This window comes from Macaca mulatta, chromosome 11 (assembly GCF_049350105.2).
Source record: "Macaca mulatta isolate MMU2019108-1 chromosome 11, T2T-MMU8v2.0, whole genome shotgun sequence".
Taxonomy (NCBI): Eukaryota; Metazoa; Chordata; class Mammalia; order Primates; family Cercopithecidae; genus Macaca; species Macaca mulatta.
This window is the reverse complement of record NC_133416.1, coordinates 103,611,614-103,639,454: the sequence shown is the minus strand read 5'-3', so window position 1 is coordinate 103,639,454 and position 27,841 is coordinate 103,611,614. Positions and strand designations below refer to the sequence as shown.

Genomic DNA, 27,841 nt, shown 5'->3' with positions numbered 1-27,841 from the left:
TTCTTGGCCCATTTTTCTGGAGCCCATACCCTGGTCCTGTTCTTCGGATCCTAGCATTTTCTTGTGAGAAAAGCCTTTCACTTTAAGGCTTGTAGCCAGCTCCTCCTGTCAGCCTGTCCTTGGTTGAGAAACCTTTACAGGCAGAGGAATCCCCTGATGAGGAGGTATCCTTATGCTTGATTGTTAGCTACAGAAGAATAGTTGGCTTCATTTTAAAAAGAATGTATTCAGAGCAGCCCAGTTCTTTTTAAAACTCCTTGGCTGCTATCAGTAAAAACAGAATTCTAATATAGAAGATAAATTGTGTATCACAAGACGTATCTTTAACCTGTATCAGAGCTCTTCTTTGGAGGTGGAAAGGAGTCGTGAGATTTCCAGTAAACATTACAAAACAGGTTCTCCCCCATGCATAATTAAATAGCTTTTAAGTATTATATTTTTTAAATGTTTCTGCTTGGTTATGGGTCCGTGATTGTTTAAAAATTCTTTATATTAATCCCAAATTCGGGGGAATAAACTTGGAGCCTCTGTATTGATATGTATTTAGGTATTCTGTTTTATTCACTAATTGACATACAATTTTGAATGTCCAGCAAACAGGGATGTAAATTCCTTTAGACCGGGACCATCCTTTTATATTCTAAAGCATGCTTAATTTCTTTTTTTTTCTCTTTGAGACGGAGTCTTGCTCTGTTGCTTAGGCTGGAGTGCAGTGGCACAATCTCGGCTCGCTGCAGCCTCTGCCACCCCGGTTCAAGCAATTCTCCTGTCTCAGCCTCTTGAATAGCTGGGACTACAGGCGCATGCCATCACGCCCAGCTAATTTTTGTGTTTTTAGTAGAGATGGAGTTTCACCATGTTGGTCAGACTGGTCTCAAACTCCTGACCTCAGGTGATCTGCCTGCCTTGGCTTCCCAAAGTGCTAGGATTACAGTTGTGAGCCACGTGCGCAGCCAAGCATGCTTAAAATAAGGCACACAGGTAGTCAGTAAATGGAGGAGTGGTATGGAAACATTCTTGAGATACACTAAAATAAACAAACGGATGAAAATTTGGTTGGGTATATTAGTAGTTTTGTGGTTCTTAGCCACTTTTGATTATGTAAGAAATGGATGGTTATTAGACCAACTTAAAATATTCAAGTATTTTCTTAAGTTTTTTTTTTCAGAGAAACGATTTTAATTTTAGTACTGTGTATAGGTAAGCAAAGCAGTTAGGCTAAATGTAATAATCTCTGTTACAGCTTTTTGATTTGCTTTCTGTTTTGCTTTCTCAATCCTTCTCATGTGATCCTGGATCTTGGGCTGATGATGGAATGATTTTTGAATACTACGAACCACAGAGCCTATTGTGAAGAATGGCAGGCCTCCAACGTCTCACAGCATGCATTCCTTCCTCCACCAGTACACAGGATCTTTCAAGAAGCCCCCATTGCGGAGACCACACAGTGTTATTGGAGGGAGCCTTGGTTCCTTCATGGCAATGCCTAGAAATGGAAGCAGATTAGGTACTTTGATTACTCGTCTATTGTGTTTACCTTTCTGATTATACGTCACGTAAATTGTTAAGTTTTAGTTGTATAAAAGTCAGCAACTTTTATTATCTGGTTTCTTCTGTCAGATAAAAATCAAGTTGAGATCAAGAGGAATAGCAGAAAGATGGAAAGTTCTAGAGAGGTAGTAGTGCTGACAGTACAGAGAAGTAATATTTGAAAAACCTGTCCATCAGGAGGGAAATGAAACCCATAATAAATGGATGCAGTATTTCAAGATGAATGGCAATTTGGGATGGTGTTTATTTTAGGGTCATGCTTCAGTAACTTTTCAGATCATCACCATATAAAGCCTAGTGCAATGATTAGTATATATGGTTATCAGCCAAATTGTTTCTTCTTCTGTCATTACATCTTTAAATATCCAAGAAAAAAAATTTGCAAGTTTCTGTTTATATTTGTTTATTCCTCTGGCCTTTTTTGATGATGTCTTTATGTTTTTATTTTTATTTTTTTTTTGAGACAGCATCTCCCTCTGTCACCCAGGCTGGAGGGAAATGCAGTGGAGCCATTGAGGCTCACTGCAGCCCTGACCTCTCAGGCTGAAATGATCCTCCCACTTCAGCCTCCTGAGTAGCTGGAACTACCTGTGCATGCCACTACGCCTGGCTAATTTTTTTTTTTAAAGAGACAGGGTCTCACTATGTTGCCCAGGCTGGTCTTGAACTCCTGGACTCAAGTGATCCACTTGCCTTGGCCTCCCAGAGTGCTGGGATTACAGGCATGAGCCACCACACCTGTCCTATTATGTTTTGATTTTAAAAATCACTTTAACTATTTTATAGTCTTCTTAGATAATTATATTTACTGAAGTTCCTAGGGGTTTTATTCTACTGCTCATTTTATGTGCTTACTCTTCGTATAGTATATTATTTCCAAATGTGTTTCTTTAATTTTGGGAGTATGAGCTTATCTACAGTGAGGTTTTTTTCTATGAGAAATGCATATTGCCTTTATCTCTGTAGGTGTATCTCTACAGAATGGTGTGCTGGAGTTGGCTCACACTAGTTCATGAGAGATGATTGTTAAATTTTCAGGAACTTTGCAAACTGGTTGTTAAACAGATATTAACTTTTAAATTATATAAGTTTACAAATAAGTAAACTAAATTAAAAACAAAGGTAATGAATACTCAAAAGTCGTTGCTTCCTAATTTTTTACCACTTCTAACTATTATCTATGCCACTGGGATTATTTTTTCTATTCTAGCTCTATGTTCAAAAACACTATATGATGGTGTGCTACTGCACATTTCTTCCCAACCATATGGTCAGTGTTGTCATGTTGGTAGCCTGAAGTTGTCCATGGAGAGAGAGGTCAGAAAACACTATAGATCAGGCCTTGGCTTATTGTTTTCTTGTTTATCTAGACCAGGGGTTTGCAAACCCTTTTTTTAAGGAGACAGTTAGTAATAAATGTTTTAGGTTTTATGGACATATAGTCTCCATTGCATATTCTTCTCTGTTTAATAATCCTTTAAAAATACAAAAAACATTTTTAGCTCATGGGCCATATAAAAAGAAGCCACACTTGTTCTAGACCTTTACTCTAGAATTAAGACAGTGTATTGAAAATGTTAGTAATGCAGATTAAATTTAAAGGGTATTGTGCTGAAGGAGAAAAGTATATTGTATATGCAGCTGTTACATTACCTGATCAGCAAAGATATCCCTCTCCCCCCGACAGATGAGTAAAGTTCTAACAAGCCTTCATTGTTTCACATTTGTCTTGATGGAAATGAAAATACCAACTGGTAATCATGTCAGAACTATGCTTGTTTGTTAATGACATGAGTAATTTCTTATTTGGGTCAGATGGTACTCAAGTATTTATTCAGTCTGAGATTAGTAAGCTTTCTTTGTCATCCAGTTCCTTGTGCAACAGGACAGATTTTTTTTTAAGTGTACTCTTTAAGTCTCAAAGGTGTAGCACTTTGGGAGTTGAGCCTTTCTGTAGGAAGGTCTCACTTGTAACTCAGAAACCCAGGGCTTCATTGTTTATCCCAGTGTGGAAGGTAAACCCAGGGACCTTCTCATCAAGATCAGCAGCCTCTCCCAAGACAGTGATAAGAGTCAATTTATGCATAACAGCTTTGGGTTTTCAGTCCTCTCTTTGTTTTTGCTTCCTAGGTATTATTGATACATTTTTGCACATTCAGCTCTACGTTTTAAAATATTATATTTTAGTCAACATTTTCTTGAGGAAAGGAAGATTTTCGTATCTCACTAGAAATGGAAGGCATCATTAAATTATTTTTAACATTTTGAAAGTGTGACAGAAAAGATTATGTGACCTCAGATGTGTTATATACCAAATTTTAAGAGGTTAGGAATGAATCACCAATACATTACTTTTGCTGCCAAATTAATTTTTTGTTCACGTATCACTATAAAATTTCTCCAGAAATCTCAACATAACTGACTGAAGTGTATTCTTAGATTACATATTGAGCTATTAAAAATCCATTATCATTTGCAACTGCTTATGAATATTAATTGTTTTCTCAATATTGAGTTAACCAAGACAAAAATACAGACATAAAGTGAGTTCTAAGATAGAGTTGATATGAGACCCATGAGTTCATATTTCTCCTTAATCTAAGCAGTTCTCGTAATTTTATATGTAAATATTTTAAAAAGTTAACATACTTATAAAATACTATTTTTAATTGTCTCACACATTGATATTTCATATAACTTCATTTGAAAAAGAGATCTAGTTATCTAGGCCATTCTTTGATTGTTAGTTAATATGCAGTTCCCTTGAATACTTGTTAAGCACCTTCTAAGTGCCAGACGGTTGGTTAAGTTCTGGAAATAGAAAAGTGAGCAAGCTAAATCCCATCCCCAAGGATCTTATAAAATCATATGCACAAAAAAGTGTTCTTCAGTGCAGTGGGTGGGGGCACAGTAGTCAACTGTGTCTGAGATTAGAAAAGACTTCACTGAGTGATGACACATGAGCATAGTTTTGAAGACTAAGCCTGATCTCACAAGGTTGATAAAATAGGAAAAGGCATCTTTTAAAAATGAGAAAAAGCATGTGTTAAAGCAATGCAGCGTGAAACAACATAGTTCTTTTTGGAAAATGAATATGTGTATAGAAAGTAATAGTGGCAAGAGAGGAGTTCTAGAGATCTAGCATTTGTTTCTGGTATACTCTTCTTGCTAGGTTATTAGAGAATGACTGACAAATGCAGGTATATAAGTATGTAACTTGGCTGGGTGTGGTGGCTTATGTCTATAATCCGATCACTTTGGGAGGCCAAGGTGGGTGGATTCCTGAAGTTGCAGTTTTTTGAATTTTTGCAATCAGACCTTGGTGATGACCTTGAGCAGTAGGATATAAGTAACTCCCACATACTTAGTGTTCCAGTAATGGAACACTAGGCATAAATTGCTACAAGTTCAAGATGAGCCTGAATATCACAGCAAAACCTTGTCTCTACAAAAATAAAAAATAAAAATAAAAATAAAAAAATAATAAAACAAAACAAAACACCAGATGTGGTGGGTGCCTGTACTCCCAGCTACTTGGGAGGCTGAAGCAGGAGGATTGCTTGAGCCTGGGAAGTAGAGGCTGCAGTGAGCCATGATTGTGCCACTGCACTCCGATTTGGCCAAGAGAGCAAGACCTTGTCTCAAAAAAAAAAAAAAAAAAGAAAACAGTATATAAGTTTGTTTTTAATATTTTCAAATGGAATTTATCTTCCTCGCCCTACTTCCATTTAACTTTTATCTCTATTAAACATACCATAACCCACCTTTATTGTAATATGTTTTTGCTCTGAACAGATTTTGAGTATTTGAAGATCATAAACTTGTTTTTATAGTTCTCGTCCAAAGCAGATATTCAGCAAATAATTTTTTGTTTTATTTTTAACGCTGAGGGTGCAGGGAGGAGAAACTGCATTAGCAGCTTTTAAGAGGTGTTTTAAAGAGCATTGAAAGAATTAGCTCCATTTGACCATAGACTCAGTGACACATTATTTAATGGAAAGAATACTAAATAAGAGGCAAATGACCAGGCGTCTATTCTAGCTCTGCGTCCAAGCCTTGTGACCTTTTGAAAGTCATTTAACCTTTCAAGTCTCAGTTCCCAGATCTAGAAAATGAGAGCACTGACTCACTCTCAGAGATATTATTTGCAGTTTATATTATATACTCAATATAATATATTTTATTATAGTAATATTATATTACTCAACCCTTGATAATAACTTGAATGTTAATTTTTTTCATAATTTGAAAGTGTAAAAAAATTTCATACTACTATTTTAAGACATTTGAGTCATATTTTCATCTACTAACTGCATACCTGTGGCATCCAGAATGTAAATGACTTTTATGCTATGATTTTTACTTGTTGGCCTTCCATAGTTTACCCATAGTGATAATAAATTATATATTAGAATATAGTGTATCTCTTTTAATGTTTCATTTTTTAATATAGATATTGTTCATGAAAATCTGAAAATGGGATCAGATGGTGAGAGTGACCAAGCTTCTGGGACATCATCTGATGAAGTCCAATCACCTACAGGTGTTTGTCTCAGAAATCGTATACATAGACGGATCTCAATGGAGGTAATCATTTAAAAAATACAAATATACCTGTGAATATGTGTGTTGGTATATTTTACATATATTTACTCCACTCGATATGTATGTATCGTATATGCCCATTTAAAAATTTTCATGAAGACACGTGACACTTGTAAGAAAGTTACTTCTTTGCATTCGTAAATTGCAGTCTGCGAATATTTCCACTCTTTACATTTTTATCCCAACATAGATATGCAGTATTATAGTTGCTCACATTCTGTGAAACATTTATTTTAATTTTTGGTGAAACGTTATTTTAGTTTCTCCATTAAGGAGAAGTGAATTTTCAAAAATTCTAGAAATACAGGTTGATATATTAGCAATGTCTTCTTTTTAGAAAATATTATTTTAATTATATTTTTGAGATTCATTTGGGTAATTAGCATTTTATTTTCTCTTTCAGATTTTAAGAGGTATAAATAAAATACACAGCTTTTTTTCTTGCATTATATTATAAAAGTGGGTGTCCTTTCCTTTGTGGTTCACTATACCTACTAGTCTCTGAAGCACATTTATTTCTCCATGTAAAAGGATGAAGAATTCATTTTCTTTGCTTTGTAAGCATTGTGGTATAACCTTGAGGATATAAGTTGATCGTGACTGTTATTTCAGTACATACTGTAAACTAAAATAGGTTTCTGCAAAAAAAAATTGAACATGTTTTGAAATAAAAGTATTGTTGCTTTTTTGATGCTGTTGAAATGATGATTAGGGTATCTGTCCTATTGGTTGGTTATATTTTCATTATAAAAGGATTGCATCTTGATCAGTTAAGGAAAACTTACCAGTTTTCTAAATGATAAATTAATATTTTCAATTGTTGAAATCAATGATATATTTATGTGACACAATACTAATGAAAATATTTCTTATTTTTCTTCACCTTATAGATGATTTTTAAAATCATTTGTTTTATTTAGTATTAGGGTCTGTATCTGGAGTTTCTCATTCTTCATTGAGCTGTAATTTGTTTCCCCACCACTAAGGAGGCATGCTCTAGATTATATTCTTTTTATAGTATGTATTTTTTTCTGTTTTATGAGACAGGGCCTCATTCTGTCACCCAGACTGGAGTACAGTGGTGGGATCTCAGGTTACCACAGCTTCAACCTCCTGGCCTCAAGTGATCCTCCTACCTCAGCCCCCCAAGGAGCTGGGACTAGAGGCACACACCACCACGCCTGGCTAATTTTTTTGTATTTTTTTTTTTAGAGACTGGGTTTCACTATATTGGCTTCCCAAAGTGCTAGGATTACAGGCTTGAGTCACTGCACCTGATCTATAGTATATTTTAATATCTGGAAAGACTTATTTTTGTATCTCTCCCCCATATACATATATACTCTTTCTTATTATAGAAGATTTTTGGATTTTTTTCTGTTTATTCTATTATTGATACATTTTAGGCATTTTATTTTGTTCTAAGAATAAGCTTATTGTGTTTTCTTAGTGGTTATATAACTTATAAGATTAATATAGGGAGGACAAGTATCTTTTCATTACTTATTCTTACCATTTGGTGGCATTGTATGTTTTTATACTTAAGTCTTATATTTCTCAGTAAATATTTATGCAGTTCCTATACCTCTCCATTCTGTTTCATGATTTGGCTGCTATTATGAATAGGAGGAATTTCTTTTTATAGGGCTTAAATTTCTTGATGTGATGATATAGGCAAGATTCTTTTCAAGTTTCTCCCAGCTCACATTGTATAATTAAATAAAGTAGAAATGCCATTAACATGGCAGTAATAAATATAATTCTCTTTCCCCATGTTGCATACAGGATCTTATGTACTTGGTTAGTTATTTAAACTGATCACAGAGTTTGTGGTAGTCTTTGCCTATTCTTACTATAATAATTTTAAAGTAAATTTCAAGTTTAATTTACCAGTGAAAGGACTTAAAAATTACTGGGGTTGCAAAATTTCATTTCTGTAACACTTCGCTGTATATGTTTGCTTACAGTAAATGTTTTTGCCATGAGTGTGTCACATATAATCCATGTAGGTAACATTGCAACTGCAATAAAACTTTACAGTTACTTATCGCTAAGAAATAATATATTAGAGCCTATGAATACAAAAGCCAAATGCCCTTGCCTTTTCTATTTTTGATTACTTTTTTTTTTTTTAAGGATTTAAATAAGCGGTTATCGCTGCCTGCAGACATCAGAATACCTGATGGGTATCTTGAAAAGTTGCAGATTAACAGTCCACCATTTGACCAACCAATGAGTCGAAGGTCTCGTAGAGCTTCCTTAGTAAGTTTTTGGTCTCCTGTACCTCCACCATCAATCAGATCTGCTTGTTTGATTCTTCTGGGTGTAAACATTTTGAATTAACTTTTATATTTGACCTTGGAATAGCTAAATTTTATTATATTGCCTTCTCGATTTTATTATTTCCCATTCTTAAAGGTTTATTGGAACCCTTAAGATGCATTCAATAGAATGCATATTGGAATAGGATTTAAGGTATATTATATTTTATTTTTGGTAAATATTAATACGTGTTAGATATATAAATACATACTAGATATATAGATATACTAGATATGTGCTGGATAAACATACGTATTAATATATACTAGATATACAGAGAAGTACACAAACCATAATTGTACAGCTCAACCAACTTTTGAAATGTTAACATACCTGTGTAACTAGTACCTGGATCAGTAAAAGAAAATTTCAGAAATCTCAGAAACCCCGTGCTACTCCCTTTCTCTTTGCTTAGTATTCCTCACTTCCTCAACTGTAGCCATACTCTCTGCCTTCTGATGCTAAAGATTAGTTTTACACATACGTGTGACACTGTTCTGATCATACTGTTTTTATAGTATGTTTTGATATGTGGATCTGTTTAAATCCCATTCACATATATTCTTATTTATTTTTTAGATGTGTAATATTATCTTTCTGATTATCCTTATTAAAACTTCTGAGCTTTGTGTAATTATGAATATGTAATTATATTAAAATATATTTTATATAAATATATAGAATTATATACTTATATAAAGTTTATATATATATTGCACAATATGTATCCCAGTATGTATATAAGTTATACATATGTATTATTTTTGTGGTTGGCTTCTTTTGTTCAGTGTTACGTTTGCGAGTTTCAGCCCTATTTTTGCGTGTAATTATAGATAGTTCATTTTCATTGTTGCATAATATTCCATTCATGAGTGTACTGTACTTTATCCATTCTCTTGTCGATGGGCATTCTGGTTGTTTTCAGTTTTTGGCTATTACCAAATAATGCTTCTATCACCATTGCTGTGCATGTTTTTTGGTTAACATATGTAAGCATTTCTGTTGAGTGCTTACCTAGGAGTGGAATTGTTTCATTATATTATATGTGTATGTTGTGCTTACCTAGATACTGTCAACAGCTTTCCAGAGTGGTTGTACCAACTTATACTTCCATCACTAGCATATAATAGTTCTGGTTGTTCTCCTTGCCAACTTTTGATAATGTCTTTTAAAAATTATTATTTTAACTTTTCTAGTGAGTTGATAGTGGTCTCTTGGTTTTGTTTTGCATTTGTCTGATGACTAAGTTGAACACCTTTCTATGTGTTTATTATTCATCATATGTTTCTTACATGTTTATATTTAGATATTCTCTTTGTGAATTAACTACCCAAGTCTGTTTTTCTTCTCTTTCCTATTGGGTTTTCTGTCTTTTCTTATTGGTTTATACGAATTTTTCAGTATATTTGGTATAAAGGACCTTTGTCATTACATGTCTTACAAATACATTTTCCTAATATTTAGTAATTAACCCAGCACCATTTATTCAAAGGATAACTTTTCTTATTGCAGTATCACTTTAACATAAATTCAGGTGGTTGTTTATGTGAGAATCTCTTTTGGATGATGATAGTCCTATAGTAGAGATACATATAAAGTGCTTTGGGACAACAAAAGAGGCAGGAAGTAAAATGCCTTGGTAAGTTACAAACTTACAGAGATAGCAGTTGTGCTGGTCCTAGAAGGATGGGCAGAAATTTGTCAGTTAAAAATGGTCTATGAATGAAGGGTGTTCTAAGCAGAGGAAAATTTGTGTACTAAAACTGAAACCCAGAGGTTTGGGTGTGTATGTCATGTTTGGGAAATTAGAACTGATATGAAGGGTAATATGGAATAATATAAAAGCTATGGCTTGAACGGACAGGACAGATCCAGAATGAAGCCTTAGATGTCAGGCCAAGGAGTCTGGACTTCTTCCTATGTAATGAGAAGACATCAAAGGTATTTATTTAAACAGGGGCTGACATGATCACATTTTTGTTTCATAGCATTAGCTTTAGGAAAAGTACAAACAATGAATTAGAGAGAAAGACTAGAGGCAAGGAGAATTAGGAATTTATTCAAAATTAAGGGTGATGTGGCAATCAGATGGAAATAGAAAGTAGAACATAAATCCTAGGGACCAGGAAGGGATAAAATACCACCTAATATCCAGTTGGAGTTTGCACCTGAAGGAAGAGAAATTGATGATGACTCTTGGATTGCTAGCAGTTGATGTATCTCCTTTTTTACATTATTGTTGTTATTATTATTATTATTATTTTTATTTTTTTTTTTTTGGAGACAGAGTCCTGCTCTGTCACCCAAGCTGGAGTGCAGTGGTGCAATTTTGGCTCACTGCAATCTCCGCCTCCCCGGGTTCAAGCGATTCTCCAGCCTTAGCCTCCCAGGTAACTGGGATTATGGGTATGCACCGCCATGCCCCACTAATTTTTGTATTTTTAGTAGAGATGTGATTTCACCATGTTGGCCAGGCTGGTCTTGAACACCTGACCTCTAGTGATCCACCTGCCTCGGCCTCCCAAAGTGCTGGGATTACAGGCGTGAGCCACTGCATCCAGCCTTTATATATTATTATGTAATGGAACTATTTTCTTTGGAGACAAGGTCCAACTCTGTCACCTAGGCTGGAATGAGGTAGCACGATCATAGCTCATTGTAATCTTGAACTCCTGGGCCCAAGCAATTCTCACATGTCAGGCTCCTGAGTAGCTAGGACTGCAGGTGTACATCACCACACCCAGCTAATTAAAAAACTTTTTTTTTTTTTGTAGAGATGGCATCTCACTGTGTTGCCCATGCTGGTTTCCAGTGCCTGGCCTCAAGCAGTCCTTCTGCATTGGTTTCCCAAAGTGCTAGAATTATCGGTGTGAGCCACCCCACAGCACCTGGCCCAAGTGGGTCAGGTTAGATATTCCAGTTAGATATTCTAAAAAATATTTTGGTTACATACTCTAAAAAAATAAAATCACTTTATGCTGTATATACCATGAGCACATTGTTATTTGACATTCACCAATATATAAATATGGTAAAAAGTATAACACAGACTTGATTTTGGTATAAGCTTATGATTATCATAATTCAGCATCACTACTTAAGACATTTTTTTGGGGGGGTGTGTGTGAGAGAGAGAGAGAGAGAGAGAGAGACAGAGTGTCACTTTGTCACCCAGGCAGGAGTACAATGACGCGATCTCGGCTCACTGCAACCTCTGCCTCTGGTTAAGTGATTTTCATGCCTCAGTCTCTTGAGTAGCTGATATTATAGGCATATGCCACCATGCCTGGTTAATTTTTGTATTTTTAGTAGAGACGGGGTTTTGCCGTGTTGGCCAAGCTGGTCTCAAACTGCTGACCTCAAGTGATCCACCTGCCTCAGTCTCCCACAGTGTTGGGATTACAGGCGTGAGCCACTGTGCTTGGCCAAGACATTTTTATTGGGATGATTTTGCCATTTGATTGTCAGGTCAAAGTTTTCTTTGGCTATCAATTTTTATCAAAGATTGGTACTTAGGAAAAATTTTGAGGTTGTATTTGTTCCAATGGGGAGTAAAAATTGATTTAATCACCATGTAATTTTTTAAGCTATCATTTAAGAGCATCTTTTACAGTCTACATGAAATTAAGGAAAACAGTGCCCTCTAATGAATGCTAAGTGATTAGAGTTTTTATTTATGGTTAAGTGTTCCTACCCACCTCCCCCCTTTTTTTGTTGAGATGGAGTTTCACTCTTGTTGCCCATGCTGGAGTGCAATAGCATGATCTCGGGTCACCACAACCTTCGCCTCCTGGGTTCAAGCGATTCTCCTGTGTCAGCCCCCTGAGTAGCTGGGATTACAGGCATGCGCCACCATGCCTGGCTAGTTTTATATTTTTAGTAGAGACAGGGTTTCTCCATGTTGGTCAGGCTGGTCTTGAACTCCCCAATTCAGGTGATCTGCCTGCCTCAGCCTCCCAAAGTGCTGGGATTACAGGCGTGAGCCCCTGCGCCTGGCCTGGGCTTACAGATTTCAGATAAATCATGCCAGCTATGTTTTGGATTTTACTGATACATCCATTTCATTATTCATCTACCTTACTAAAGCATACTTTTTGGAAATACATTAAAAATTATTCTTCAAAATGAAAATCTCTACCCTAGGTTTATATTTGAACATAGGCAGTGAAGGAGGGCAAGTGAAAGTTAGGGATGGATGGAAAAGGAGTGGGAAAAAGAAATTCATTCTTTCACATGTATTAGAATTTGTGTATCTATGGATAATATATTCTTTATATACCTAAAAAGTAAAAGTTTTTTCAAAGAGATCAGTTTTTCAGCATAGAAGTCTGGACCCTAGGTTTATGTGTAAAAGAGATGGGTAAAGATTAGGGATGGATGGAAAGGAGGCAGGAAAAGAAAAATATTATTCACGTGTACTAGAGTTCATTTTTTCCATGGATAATATACCCTTAATCTAAAAAATAAAATGTTTTTTAAGGTAAAATGTAAAATTTAGCCTTGTCTTCTAGAAGTTTTAAACTTTCAGTGTGGTGTTCTCATTTTTTTTTTTTTTTTTTTTTTTACAAATTATTTGTAGAGACAGGGTCACACTATATTGCCCAGGCTGGTCTTGAACTCCTGGCCTCAAGCAGTCCTCTTGCTTTGCCCTCCCAAATCATTAAAGGTGTAAGCCACCTCTCCTGGCCTGTTTTCGTATTTTCTAATGACAATATATAATGAGTAGTGAAAATAACATAAAACCTTTGCTTGAGTAGGAATTAAGAAACAATTCATTTTTCCTGGAGAAGTTATACAGTGGTGCTCATTGGGTCTAATATAAATTTATGGTCATCAGCCTTGCATAGATCCCCAGTGTTGCCTGGCTACTCCACCGTCTTTCTCTGATTAACTCTTCCTCTTCTTACTGTAAGCAGATGATCTCTCTTCCTACATCAAAAAAGAGAGAGAGCCAGATGCTGTGGCTCATGCCTGTAATCCCACCACTTTGAGAGACTGAGGCAGGAGGTTTGCCTGAGCCCAGGAGTCCAAGACCAGCCTGGACAACATAGTGAGACCTCCATCTTTACAAAAAATAAACAAAGCTAGCCAGGCGTAGTGGCACACCTTTGTAGTCCCAGCTACTTGGTAGGTGGGAGGTGAGAGGATCACTTGAGCCCAAGAGGATGAGGTTGCGGTGAGCCATGATTGCACCACTGCACTCCAGCCTTGGCAACAGAGCGAGAGACCTTGTCTCAAAAATAAAAGGGGGCCATTAACTGGAAACTCCCTCCTTTTCTGTATAATAAACTTGCAAATCTACTATACATATACTCATTCTGTTCTTTGTTTTTAATTTTGAGAAGTTGTCCCCCTTACTATCCCATCTTTTCAGGATGCTTAAGACTGTTATCCCTATAAACTCATGTGTGTTCAGTCTCCAATTCCTTATCTTAATCCTTTCCATTGACTTTTTATTTACATAAACTTACAATTTTAGTTTTATATTTACAGAAAAAATTACAAAAATTATATAGTTCTTATATATCACTTATCCAGTTACCATATTACTAACATTTTATATTACTTTAATACATTTGTCACAACTAAGGAACCAACATTGGTACATTACTAGTAACAAAACTCCATAGTTTATTCAGATTTTACTAATTTTTTGTCAGTGTTCTTTTTCTGTCCCAGTACCCTGTCCAGGATACCACATTACATTTAGTGATCATATGTCATGTTAAAAATATTGGCTATTGGATTGGTGAAGTGCTGTTTAGTAGTACTTTATGATTGATAAGAAATAAAATATTCTCAGCATATTTAGTTAAATATTAGAATAGTGGGAAAGCCTATATGTAGATAGTCAGGATTCATCAGCGCTTCATTGCCCTTACGATAATGGTATATACCTAGTGGAAGTTTTGTGAGACTGAGTGCAGCTTCAATTAGAATGAAGGTCATCCATATATAAAAATTTGTCTTATTGTATTAAAATCATAGGTTTCTACATTTTAAGAGCATATTCCTTCCTAAACAATGAATGTTTGGATTCTTCATTCCTGGTTTTACCAATGTAGACCATATAGACCTTTCTTATTTCTCAGAGCAGGTGAGAAAATACAGTCAAGTCCTTACATTTGTCAGCAATTAGAAAGATAAGATGGAATGTGGAAGTGATGTTCAAAGTCCCACAGAATTTACCTTTAGCATATTATGTACAGGTATACAGGATTAAGGTGGTATTGTGGTGGTGATAACAGCAATTTTTGTAAGACAAATTGACTCAGTAGAATAGAGATTCTCAATCTCTCCCCCTGCCCACCAAGTCTAAGGGATAAAACACATTTCTGTCATTAACAGTAACTGGGTAATTCCCACAGGGAGGGAAATGAATGTTTGAAAAAGCCTCCCTCTTCCCCTGCTGTTTCTTTTTTTGTTGTTGAGATGGAGTCTTGCTCTATTGCCAGGCTGGAGTGCAGTAGCACGATCTTGGCTCACCACAATCTCCGCCTCCCAGGTTCAAGCGATTCTCCTGCCTCAGCCTCCCGAGTAGCTGAGATTACAGGCGTGCACCACTACACCCAGCTAATTTTTGTATTTTTAGTAAAGACAGGGTTTCACCATGCTGACCAGGATGGTCTTGATCTCCTGACCTCGTGATCCACCTGCCTCAGCCTCCCAAAGTGCTGGGATTACAGGCATGAGACACTGTGCCCGGCCCTGTTTCTTATATATTAATACATACTCACTCTTAAAATGTCATCTGTATATCCTCTGTACATAGAGAAGCTTCCCCCTTTATCTCTGGTTTCATTTTCTACAATTTCAGTTACCTGAGGTCAAGCACAGTCTGAAGATAGGTGAATATAATGCAATAAGATTACTTTGAGAGTGAGAGATAGAGACAGCATTCACGTAACTTTTATTACAGTGTATTCTTATAGTTATTTTATTGATCTCTTACTCTGCAAAATTTATAAATTAAACTTTATCTTAGGAATGTATTGATATGTATAGGGGAAAACCTAGTACATACAGGTTTCAGTGCTATCTGCTGTTTCAGGCATCCACTGGTGGTCTTAGAAGTATCCCCTGTGGATAAGGGGGACCTTCTGTACTTCATTTGTTTCGGTGCTCAGTTAGAACAGCATCTCCAGCATGTGATAGAGTACTTACGTTGCTAGATCCAAAGTAAACAAAAAATTTTCCATAAGGCTTGATATTGCTTACAAGTTACACTGAATTCTAGGAATACTATTATAAATTATAATTTAATTTATATATATATATTTTTAGAATTTTCATATGCTTATGCTCTAAGAGTCATCTAAATAGGAGTTTGCTTGGGGCTGCCAAAAAGTGAAGTATTTTCTTGGAACAGTGAAATATCAGAAAAAATTCTCTTTATTTGTTTGGAAAGCAGGATTAAGGGGGCTTTTATATTACATGAAAATATAAGCTTTGAGCAGTGGTAGTGTCATACCCAAGGTTTATCCAAGGCGCAGTTATTGCTAATTGAAAATTTTTCCAAAATACCCCGCCATGACAACTTGCAATATAGTTGGCACTGGCAATTTTTGAGTTTCTACAGAGACTGAAACAACAACATATACATTATAAAGTTTATTGTGCTATTTCTTTAGCTATTATTTCTTTTTCTATGAAACTTTAAAAATATTCTAAAATAATCTAGGATGGAACTCAGTCTAGATTGTGAACTCATGAAAGTGGGAATCATATCTATCTGTCTTCTCTAGCACCTAACATTGTGCTGGGTAAATGTTGAATAAATGAGCTTTGTCCTCTGTCCTCTGAATAATTTCTGTAGGAGAGCACGTCAACAAGCTAGTCATTATATCTATTGTTAATCTTGTCGTGTTCAGCAACTAAAAATGCAAGCAAAATTTTCTAAAAATTTTATTTAAAGATTCAGTAAGTACTATTTTGATGTAATCATTAAATCGTAAGTTGGAAATTTCTAAAATGGGGGCTACGCTTTTACTTTTTGAATTAGGATCTGACAGACAATTCACTAGTGTAATTGTGCCTTTGTCTGAATTCTCTGCCTGCCTGCCTGCCTGCCTGCATGGGTGGAATTCAGTAGTGTTGTTTATTTTCTAGACTGATTATTCAAATTTAAACCTAACCTCATACATTTTTGTCTTTGCAGTCTAATTTGTAGTCCATTTACATAGTCTTTAAAGCAAACCTCGACATTTTGTCATAGTAACCATTGGACCCTAGTGTGTTTGATGTTTTAAGAACATAGTAGTGTTCATTCATTCCAGATAAAAGGATTAATAAGAAAATTTCTCTACTCCTGAGAAGAAAAAATGCCTAGCTTACAGTCTTATTTCCTGTGTGCTTCTCATTGTTGTAATGACATTTTAAATATTTTTTTCAGGAATATTCATTCTTTTGTTCATACTAGTTTGCATTTATTCTCAATATAGTGTTTTTCCCCCCATAAAATATGACACAAAACCTAAAATTCATGGCAAAAATGCGATAGTTCCATATTCATGAATTTATAAATTCCAGAGATAAGTATCAGAATAAAGATACTTTATTAGTTTCTGTGATCTTGGCAATTAGCTTTTTTTATAAAGTAAAGTGTTTAAGATCATATATAAATAGGCTATATAAAACATATGTGAATTAAAATATTATTCAGAATCAGACTGTCATGTACCAGATAGTGGGCTATTTGCCATGTTTTTCATACTGATTTTAAAAACTTCACTTGTATTTTAAAAATGTTATCTATTGTAGCTTTACTTCTTTATTTTGCATAGTTATTGATACCAGAAAGCAAAGGACTTAATACTGAGTCATGTACAATACATGGATGAATAGTGTATGATGGTTGTAAAACTTCATTTTTAATTTAATGTTTTATGAAAAATGTCATATATAGGAAAATGTCATAAAGAGTACAAAAATAATTTTTCATTCATTCAATAATACCTGTAACCGAAGTTTTAATTAGTTTACTAAAATTGAGTTAAGTACTATTGGATGTGTAATTTTCCACATGGCTTTTAATATGATATATATCATTGTAACAAAAAGATAAAAACAGTTCTTTTGAGGGGCCTCTGCTACTTTATTTTCTCATTCTGTTTTACTTTTTTAAATATTTCTGCTCTCTCAGTCCCTAGTTTTCAATCTATCAAAAATTTTTTTTCCTAAATGTTGTTACAGTTTTTTCTTTTTCATTTTAAATATTGGGTCTGTATTACATATTTAGGTATATTTCATCTGCCCTATTTATCATCTCCATACACAATAGGCAAGCTCAAGGTTTTTGAGAACTCACTTTTAAAGCATTTTCTCTTGTTGTGGGTTGTTTTTTTTGTTTTTGTTTTTGGCGAGAGGGTGTAGCCAGAATTAGACTTACATTGCTGCTTCTATGTTTGCCATTTCCTGATCCGTAGTAGAGCATGATTTTCAGTTGTCTTTTTCATTATATTTTGATTGGAAAGCCTGAAACAAATAGTATTTTATTGTTTGCACGGCTTCCTTGGGAATTAAGATTGGTGAGGGAAAATATATAGGAAAAATATTTATTTTGCAATTTTGTTAAAAAGAAAATCCCAAGTAGTTATCCTTGATAAGATTCTTTAGTATCTTAAAATGCCTGTGGTATCTTAGAATAAAATAAAATATTTTTCATGACAGAGTGTTAACTACGTATATAAAAGTTGGGTTGACAATTTTGATTGTGAACTTTGATATTTTTGAACCTTTGAATATTCCAACATTGGGTTTATTTTAAAACTTGATAGATATTCAACCATTTGATTATAATCAGATTTTTCTATTCTTAGTCACTCTTTAGAGTGGAAAAGTTTCAAAAGTTGAGGAAGAGATGAATTGAAACTTTAAGAATAAATACTAGGCCAGGCGCGGTAGCTCACACCTGTAATCCCAGCACTTTGGGAGGCCAAGGCAGGCAGATCACTTGAGGTCAGGAGTTCGAGAACAGCCTGGCCAACATTTTGAAACCCTGTCTCTGCTAAAAATACAAAAATTAGCTGGGCGAGGTGGTGCGCGTCTGTAATCCCAGCTGCTCCGGAGGCTGAGGCAGGAGAATCACTCAAACCCAGGAGGTGGAGGTTGCAATGAGCCAAGATTGTACCACCGCACTCCAGCCTGGGCGACAGAGTGAGACGACGCTGTCTCAAAAAAAAAAAAAAAAAAAAAAAGAATAAATACAAAATTTATCATTGTTTACTTTTCAGTCAGAAATCGGCTTTGGAAAAATGGAAACCTACATCAAATTGGAAAAGCTTGGAGAGGTAAGTAAATATTTATTTCAAAAATGTAAGACACATTTTTTTCTTATTCTTCATTCTCTGTTACTCCACAGTTTTTGTTAACCTGGAAAAAATATAAATACTGATGTCTACAAGATTATATACTTGTTCTGGAAAGGTAACAGAGTTTCTAGGAGTTAAGAGTCTTCAGTTCTTGAAATTATCCCATCAGTTTGAGAGGAAATGGATTTTTTTTATAGCTTTGAAATTTTTTTTTTTTTTTTTTTTTGAGACGGAGTCTCGCTCTGCCGCCCAGGCTGGAGTGCAGTGGCCGGATCTCAGCTCACTGCAAGCTCCGCCTCCCGGGTTCACGCCATTCTCCTGCCTCAGCCTCCCGAGTAGTTGGGACTACAGGCGCCCGCCACCGCGCCCGGCTAGTTTTTTGTATTTTTTAGTAGAGACGGGGTTTCACCGTGTTAGCCAGGATGGTCTCGATCTCCTGACCTCGATTGCAGTAGAAGTATTATGTTTTCTTGATAACAAAGTAGGCATTTGTCACTTAGTCCACTGGCATTCTACTGTCTGTGCCATTATGGGAAATTGCATGAATTCAGACCTGTGAAAAATCAGAATAAAGATAAAAACACATTTTTTGAAAGTTAAGGAAGTTCTTAAGATCTTGGTTTTCTTGGACTTGCTACTGGTACTACTGATTTAGAAGTGGCCTACCTCCTATAGTAAGAAAGGGCAAAGAAAATAATAGGGAAGCCTTAAAGGAGCTTGAGGGCTGTCCTGGCAATGACAGAAGAGATCCTTGTTTTTTAAAGGAGAGTTAATGTACGAAGATTCTGAAAAGTCTAGAAACATGGGTAGAATTTTTATGATTGCCGGGCGCGGTGGCTCATGCCTGTAATCCCAGCATTTTGGGAGGCCAAGGCGGGTGGATCACGAGGTCAGGAGTTTGAGACCAGCCTAGCCAACATTGTGAAAGCCCGTCTGTACTGAAAATACAAAAAATAGCCGGGCGTGGTGGCGGGCGCCTGTAATCCCAGCTACTCGGGAGGCTGAGTCAGGAGAATCGCTTGAAACCGGAAGATGGAGGTTGAAGCAAGCTGAGATCGTGCCACTTGCACTGTAGCCTGGGCGAAAGAATGAAACTCCATCTCAAAAAAAAAAAATTGTGATTTAACAATATGTATATTACGTTTTCATTTTTCATTTAATATGTTCAATTAGTGTCCATCAGTCTCCATATACCATTGCAGGTAAAGCACCTTTGATTTTAAAGCTGTTGATCTAATTGTTAATCTGAAATAAAGTACAAAAAGTAAATATTCTGTCTATGTTTTTATACTCTTGAGGCACTCTGTAGTGTTTACAGAAGTATGGAAACTGTGCATATGAACTGAAAGTCCTGTTTGCAGTAAGAAAAGCCAAGGCCGATCATTGTGTGTTTTTCTTTGCAAGATGGAATTTAACAATGCTTAGAAATTAGAAATTCAGGTAGAGCTCTTTATTATAAGATGGTATTAAATAGACTCTTATGATACTTTTGATGTGTCCTTTAAAAATATATTTTATAGGGTACATATGCAACAGTGTATAAAGGAAGAAGTAAATTGACAGAGAATTTGGTGGCATTAAAAGAGATCCGATTGGAACATGAAGAAGGTGCACCCTGCACAGCTATAAGAGAAGGTATAATAATTATACAGAACATTTTAAAATCAGAGTGGTGGAATAAGAGTTTATTTTTTATAAGTAAAAAGAGCTCAGATATACAAGTAATAAATGACTGGAAGATATAATTAAACCTTTAAAAAGCTAATTTCTAAAGCTGATATTCACAAGAAAGGAATTATATTAGTGTATAACTTATAATGAAATCTGAATTCATTAAAAATCACTATCATAGACAACTATGTGTCACAGGGAAATGTTATACATTGGTACATGGGGAACATGGTAACTATAAATTAGCCAGATAAACTAAATAAATTAAAAAACTATGTAAACATTTATATCATAGTACCATTTTATAAAGAAAATATTATTCAGAAAATGGCTTGAGGCAACCGATTAGTAATGTGGAGGGGAAAAATGGTTCCATGTACTTTATATCTAAATTAATCCCAGAAGTTTCAAAAGTTAACATTTAAGAAAAATACAGAAGGTGATATGAGAATATTATAATATTGGGAACAATTTTAAGTATTATAATATCAAACCCGGTAGTATAAAAGAAAAGAAAAAACTGATTTCCATGAAAATTTTTACAACCAATCCCCTTGGTAAATTATTGTTTTAAACTTAAGAGAATCTTTTTTTTTTTTTTTAAATAGCACTGTTTTCCAGGCTGGTCTTGAACTCCTGGGCTCAAGTGATCCGCCTGCCTCAGCCTCTCAAAAGTGCTGGGATTATAGGTGTGAGCCACCGCCCAAGACCTGAACTTAAGAGAATCTTTTAATCAGTTCATATGTTCAACTTACTTCAGGTTTTTATAAAGACTACCACAGACTAAACAATTGTCTTTCTTTTTCTGTTTTGCAGTTTCACTATTAAAGGATTTAAAACATGCAAATATAGTAACCTTACATGACATTGTTCACACAGATAAATCTTTGACTTTGGTGTTTGAGTATCTGGTAAGCATCTCATAAAAATTCAGTATTTAACTTTGCTTTAGAAAAACATAGTAAACTGGACTTTTAGTTTGTTTTTTATTTTTCTTTAAACTGCAACTGTGCTTAGATAAATTGGACTTTTTAACAGCCCAAGGAACTTTATTGTTTAGTTATCAGTTTTTAATTAAATTAAATTATGTGTATGGTGCATCCAATATCTTTTCTTGAAAAACGACATATTTTGAAAAACACTATTAAGTGAACCAGTCACAACATTCTGAAAACTGTGTATCACATAGCAGAGTACTGTGTTTTTCCAGGATAAAGACCTGAAACAGTACATGGATGACTGTGGAAACATCATGAGTATGCACAACGTAAAGGTATGTTTTCGTATGTAATTTTTAAATTTTGTTTAAAGCATAGGTGAACCATTATATAATGAAATGTACCAGCCTCATAACTCTTTTTCAGGGTTTTCTGTTTGGCCTTTATAGGTTATTGTCCTCTGAACATGCAATATTTACCCAGAACTTCTGTTGACTATACTATAGCTTTCTTAGGATCAGACCTTTTTGTAGAACCACTTTATTCTTTTGACATTTCACATTATAACTGATTGTCCTAATATAGAATATATGTACAGGTATATTCTGCTTTAAAAAAAAAATTCAAAATAAATACAAATGATGGGTGCATTCTGTGAAAGGCCTTCTTTAAATAGTGAACTCCCCAAATAAATGGTATTTAATTATAAAACAACAACTTTTCAGGACTAATGAATAAGGCCAGAACATGCAGGTTTTGTGGACCCTATGCTGGAAATACCAATCTGTACTGTTAGGAAGCGGAGTAAGATAATTGGTATGTTTTCTTACTACAACATATTTAAAAATTTAATGCTAAAAAAGTTTGCCATAAAATCAGTGCCAGATGACACCCAAAAGTTATCAACTGAGTAACAGCATCAGGCATAGTTTGTATTCTTATAGTAGGTTTCTTTGACCTGAGTGGTGTATCCAAATTTAGCAAAGATTTATTTATCCAAACTTAGTCAACAATATGTAAGAACCTATTCTGAAAATAGGCTGTCACAGCTGTGCACTTCAGACATTTCTAATTCTGTAGGTAGTAATTTTAAACTTACATTTAAAAAAATATTAAGTTTGGTGGTTATAAGAGAGAGCCAGTTTCTGTTACTAAAAGACAGCTCAGAACATATGGATAACACATTGCTAAGGATTTTTTAAAAGGGCTTTAAATGTACTTCCATATATATTCTGTCAGGGTTGTTTTCATCATATTTTACATTTTTTGTTTGCAAAGTGTTATAACTGCCATTTTGTATCTTTTTTTGGTTTTAATTTTGTTTTTCCTGCTTTTTATTAGCAATAATTTGAAAATAAAACAAGGTCCTTCATGATGTTAATTTCACAAATGTTGAGACGTTTATTTCTTTAATGCCAGGTTTACATGATTAGCTTAAGTTGGAAAGCATTTATTATTTATTTGTTTAAATGGCCTTTATACTTGCAAAATACAAAGTGTAACAGGAATTCATTTATAGTAATTTTAGAGTTTTAAAAACATAATTATGTAGACTGCAGAGACTTTGGCACAGAGAATTCATTCAGGCATACCATTGACCTGCTGCCTTGGCTGCCTCAGTGTTCTGATGCTCTATTTTTCACCTACAAATGAACTGAGGGGAAACTCTTGAATCCTCTGTACTTGAGGTTCTTTTTGTTAACCCCAGAGAATCAAAGGTCTTATGTGTTCCAGAAGCCTCTTTCTACCAAAATCTACAACTAAAACCCTACCATTAGCCTTATAGGAATTGCTTTTTTCAGAGTCGTTCAGAACACTATAGGGCTAATGCCCCTTTGTGAATCACAGTAGATTTTGAAGGCTGAGTAGGACGTGCTGAAAGTAAAGTACCCAAGAGGTGGGTGATAGAAGCTGGTTTAGGTTATTTTTATAGTAATTTGCCAGAGCTGTGCAGCAGCATTATCTTTGATACCTCAGACTTTTCATAAAATCACCAACTCCAGTGCCTTATTTTAAAGACACTGCCCCAGATCAGAGTTTTTCTTTTTGTTTTTTTAAGGAGTGTTGAGTGGGAGGGGGATTGGTTGGTTGTTTTGCCAGAATTTTATAATTAAACTATGTAAACCTTAGTAGGCCTGTAAGTTTATGAGGATATGTTTTTTAAGTCATTTTCCACAGTAAATCAACTGTTACTGCTAGGAGGAAGTTTCATTTTAAAAAATATTTCCATAGATACTGTTAGACTAAAAGAAGTGGGTGCTTCAAATAGAATAATAAACTATTAAATTCAGAAAGCCACTATAAAAGGAAATAGACATGGTACTTACGGATGCAATTACTTTCTTTTTCCTGTTACAATGTTCTAGGCCAGTTGCTTTTCTGCTTACTATCATTTATGCTTATACTAAAGCATGTCTCATCTGTAAGACTAATTTTTATTTATTTGTTTCTATAGCTGTTTCTGTACCAAATTCTACGTGGTTTGGCATATTGCCATAGAAGAAAGGTATTGCATCGAGACTTGAAACCACAGAACCTCCTCATTAATGAAAAAGGAGAATTAAAGCTAGCAGATTTTGGTATGGAATGTATGAGATATCTATTAGTACTTCCAGGTTCTTAAATTTAAAAGATCAACCACTGTCATAATATGCCATTGCTTTTATGTGGGTTTGGAAATTGTCTTGGTAGCCCACAGAATAAGATATTTGACAGAACTTCAGTGGGTGATTTATGTTGGTTATTAGCAGTAAATTGTAAAAGGCACAGGCTGTTCTCAGGTGTGGACATAGACCCCTAGGGCTCCTGAGACCCTTGTAGGAGGCCTCTAAATGTAAATATATTACCAAAATTGTACCATCTGTTATGCCTTTTTCACTGTGTTAATACTTGCAATGATGATCCCAAAGTAATAACGCATAAAACTATATATCAAAGTAGTGGCACCAAAATAAATCATTGTATTCTTTTTGTTTGTTTGTTTGTTTGAGAGATGGAGTTTTGCTCTTGAAGCCCAGGCTGGAGTACAATGGTGTGATCTTGGCTCACTGCAACCTCCGCCTCCTGGGTTCAAGTGACTCTCCTGCCTCAGCCTCCCAGGTAGCTGGGATTACAGGCATGCGCCACCATGCCTTGCTAATTTTGTATATTTAGTGTGACCACCATGTTGGTCAGGCTGGTCTCAAACTCCTGACTTCAGGTGGTCCACCCACCTCGGCCTCCCAAAGTGCTGGGATTACAGGCGTGAGCCACCGGGCCCAGGCCATCATTGTATTCTTTACCACTACATTTACGTAAAGGGAAAACTGTCAGTTACACTTAAAAAGGTACATGATGAAGCAATAAAATTTATTAATTGTATTTAATTTCCATCCTTGACATTTCTTTTTAATATTTTATGTGATAAAATGGGAAGTGTACATAAAACACATTTGCTGCACACAGAAATAATGTGGTTGCCTCTCAAGGAAGAGTACTCGTGATTATTTGAGTGCAAATTGAACTAGCCCCGTTATTTGAAGGGACACCATTTTTACTTAATGACTGACAAACTATGGTTATTCAGACTTAGGTATTTGGCAGACATTTTCCTGAAAATGAATGAAGGAAGCCTATCATTTCAAGGACAAGAACTCACAATATTTCTTGCCAATAATAAAATTCAAGTTTTCAAGCAAAAATTAGAGTTTGGAAATTGGGATCTGCTTTGAGTTTGATGGCTTTTTAGTACTCAGAGACTTTTCTGATGAGATCGATGTTGATGTTAACACGATTTTTCGATGTGCTGAAAAAGTGTATAAACATTTGGAATGTATAACTCAGGGAACCAGTGTTTTCCAAATGGCCAATGCATGACATTACAGAATCATGCATGGATAAAAGACCCATTTAAAGTACAAGATAGATCAATGAATTTTAGTGCAACAAAAGTATGAGAGGTTCATCGTTATAATTTCTGTTACCACAAAGCTTTAAAGAGACCACTTACTTTGTAGTTCTGATGTAATGTCAAAGAAAACTATTCATGTTTATCAGAAAAGGCTATTAAAATGCCCCTCCTCTTTCCAGCCTCATATCCGTGTGAGATCTGATTTCCTTCCTATATGTATGTATGTTGTGATATGTATATTTCATCTACTGTGATACATGTTGTGATATGTATCAAAGTAACATCACAACACATCGAATGCAAAAACAGATGTGGAATCCAGTTGTCTTCTATTAAAATCAACTTTAGGCCAGACATAGTGGCTTAGGGGTGTAATCCCAGCACTTAAGAGGCTGAGGTGGGAGGATCACTTGAAGCCGGGAGTTTTGAGACCAGCTTGGGCAACATAGCAGGACCCCATCTCTACACCAAAAACAAGATTTCAAAGAGATTTACAAGAAGGCCATTCTTCTTACTAAGTTTTGTTTTTATATAAAAAAAGTTTTCCATAAAAATGTCATTCATGCTATATATAATGGGAGGTGTTTTTAAAGAGAAAATATTTTAAAATTTGGTGTTTTACTTTCTAATGTGGCAAATATCAGTAAATATATCCACAAAAATAAAAGCTCTTTAGGTCTTTGATAATTTTCAGGAGTAGAAAATGGGTCTTGAGAGCAATGAGTTTAGAAGCAACTACTGAAAGGAGTTCCCTTAATATACCTGCCACCATTACTCTGTATTATATGCTTAATAACTTAATTGCAGCTATTTATCTATATCTTTTTAGCTAACCTGGTTTTAAGGGAATTGAAAGTAAAATTAAATGCTCTTTTTGCTTCTAGAAAGTAAACTTTTTCGTATCGAAGGAACTCTGTAGAGTAGCTTTGAATTTTTTGTATTCCACATTCTGAGAGTTTGAATACTCTTAGAGAACTTACTTTTTAAAAACCCATGCAGTTTTCCATAACTAGAATTTATAGTTCTTTTTCATAAATGATTATGGTAGTTTTTTGTTTGTTTGTTTTAAGACAGGGTCTTGCTCTGTCACCCTGGCTGGAGTGTGGTGGTGCAATCTCAGCTCACTACAACCTCCGCCTTCTGGGTTCAAGCGATTCTGGTGCCTCAGCCCCCAAATAGCTGGGATTACAGGGGTGCCACCACACCCAGATAAATTTTGTATTTTTAGTAGAGATGGGGTTTCACCGTGTTGTTCAGGCTGGTCTCAAACTCCTGGCCTCAAGCAATCTGCCTGCCTTGGCCTCCCAAAATGCTGGGATTACAGATGTGAGCCATCACACCTGGCTTTGATTATGCTAGTTTTATGTTTGGAGTATTTCGTTAAATTTGATAAATACAAGTGTTTCAAGTATTACTCTTCACTGTTATTAAATGGTGAATTTGTTCTGGAAATGCCTATACTTTTGCTCATTTAATACTTTGCCATTTGAAGGGTAAATTACTTTTTGCATTTCCTTCTTTAAAAAGGAAATGTGTGGGTCACCTGTGTTTGAATAACAATTATAAGCTATTTACATATGCTTTCATAGATTATAAAGTCTCTTCTTGGGCATAGTTTGTGTTGTTATTTCCCTTATAATAATTGTTACTCTGTCTCTTTTTTCTTTCTCCTTCCCTCAGCCACCATTTCCTTTTCACCCTTTTTCCTTCTTCTCTGTCTTAGCTACTCTGCATTTAATGCTCTTTAGTCCCAATCCCAAAATGAATGTCAGTGAAGAGAGATACTTTCATGAGGCCAAGGCAGGTGGATCACATGAGGTCAGGAGTTCAATACCAGCCTGACCAACATGGTAAAACGCTGTCTCTACTCAAAATAGAAAAATTAGCTGGGCATTGTGGTGGGCACCTGTAATCCCAGCTCTTTGGGAGGCTGAGGCAGGAGAATTGCTTGAACCCGGGAGGCAGAGGTTGCAGTGAACCAAGATCATGCCACTGCATGACAGAGCGAGACTCATCTCAAAAAAAAAAAAAAAAAAATGCAAAAGGAATGTCAAGGACTATAAAAAAATCTACCTTTGGCTGGGTCCGGTTGCTGACACTGGTAATCCCAGCACTTTGGAAGGCCCAGCAGGCAGATTGCTTGAGCTCAGGAGTTCAAAACCAGTCTGGGCAATATAGCAAATACCTGCCTCTACAAAAAATTTAAAAATTAGCCAGGTGTGGTTGTGTGCACCTCTAGTCGCAGCCACTCGGGAGGCTGAGATAGGAGGATCAGTTGTGCCTGGGAGGTTGAGGCTTCAGTGAGTCATGATCAAGCCACTTCATTCTAGCCTGGGTGATAGAGCAAGACCGTGTCTCCACGAAGAAGAAGAAGAAAAAAACTACTTTTTTCAGGGAATACTCTTGAGTGCTTTAAATTTTGCTTCTAACCTCTACAAAGCAAGCTAGGCAAATTTTACCTACAGGGCAACAAGAAATTCTGATTATTCCATGAGATAGTATATTCAACTCTGTCTCTGTTTCTTCCTTTTTTTGGTTGCATAGTAAATATGACT

General features: G+C 35.4%; 1 protein-coding gene and 1 non-coding gene across 3 annotated transcripts in view; both read left to right on the top strand.

Moving 5' to 3' along the window:
* Nucleotides 1–27,841, top strand: part of CDK17 (cyclin dependent kinase 17) — a 116,686-nt gene that overhangs the window by 76,583 nt on the left and 12,262 nt on the right. For both annotated transcript variants that reach the window (XM_015152479.3, NM_001194763.2), the window contains exons 3-10: nucleotides 1,343–1,507; nucleotides 6,005–6,138; nucleotides 8,293–8,418; nucleotides 18,711–18,767; nucleotides 20,309–20,423; nucleotides 21,276–21,370; nucleotides 21,670–21,732; nucleotides 23,853–23,976. In XM_015152479.3, the coding sequence (XP_015007965.1) occupies nucleotides 1,343–1,507; nucleotides 6,005–6,138; nucleotides 8,293–8,418; nucleotides 18,711–18,767; nucleotides 20,309–20,423; nucleotides 21,276–21,370; nucleotides 21,670–21,732; nucleotides 23,853–23,976 (879 nt within the window). The remainder of the gene's footprint in view (nucleotides 1–1,342; nucleotides 1,508–6,004; nucleotides 6,139–8,292; nucleotides 8,419–18,710; nucleotides 18,768–20,308; nucleotides 20,424–21,275; nucleotides 21,371–21,669; nucleotides 21,733–23,852; nucleotides 23,977–27,841) is intronic.
* On the top strand, nucleotides 15,924–16,060 carry LOC114671247 (U4 spliceosomal RNA). Its single transcript, XR_003721122.1, has one exon. It is a non-coding gene; the product is annotated as a U4 spliceosomal RNA (small nuclear RNA).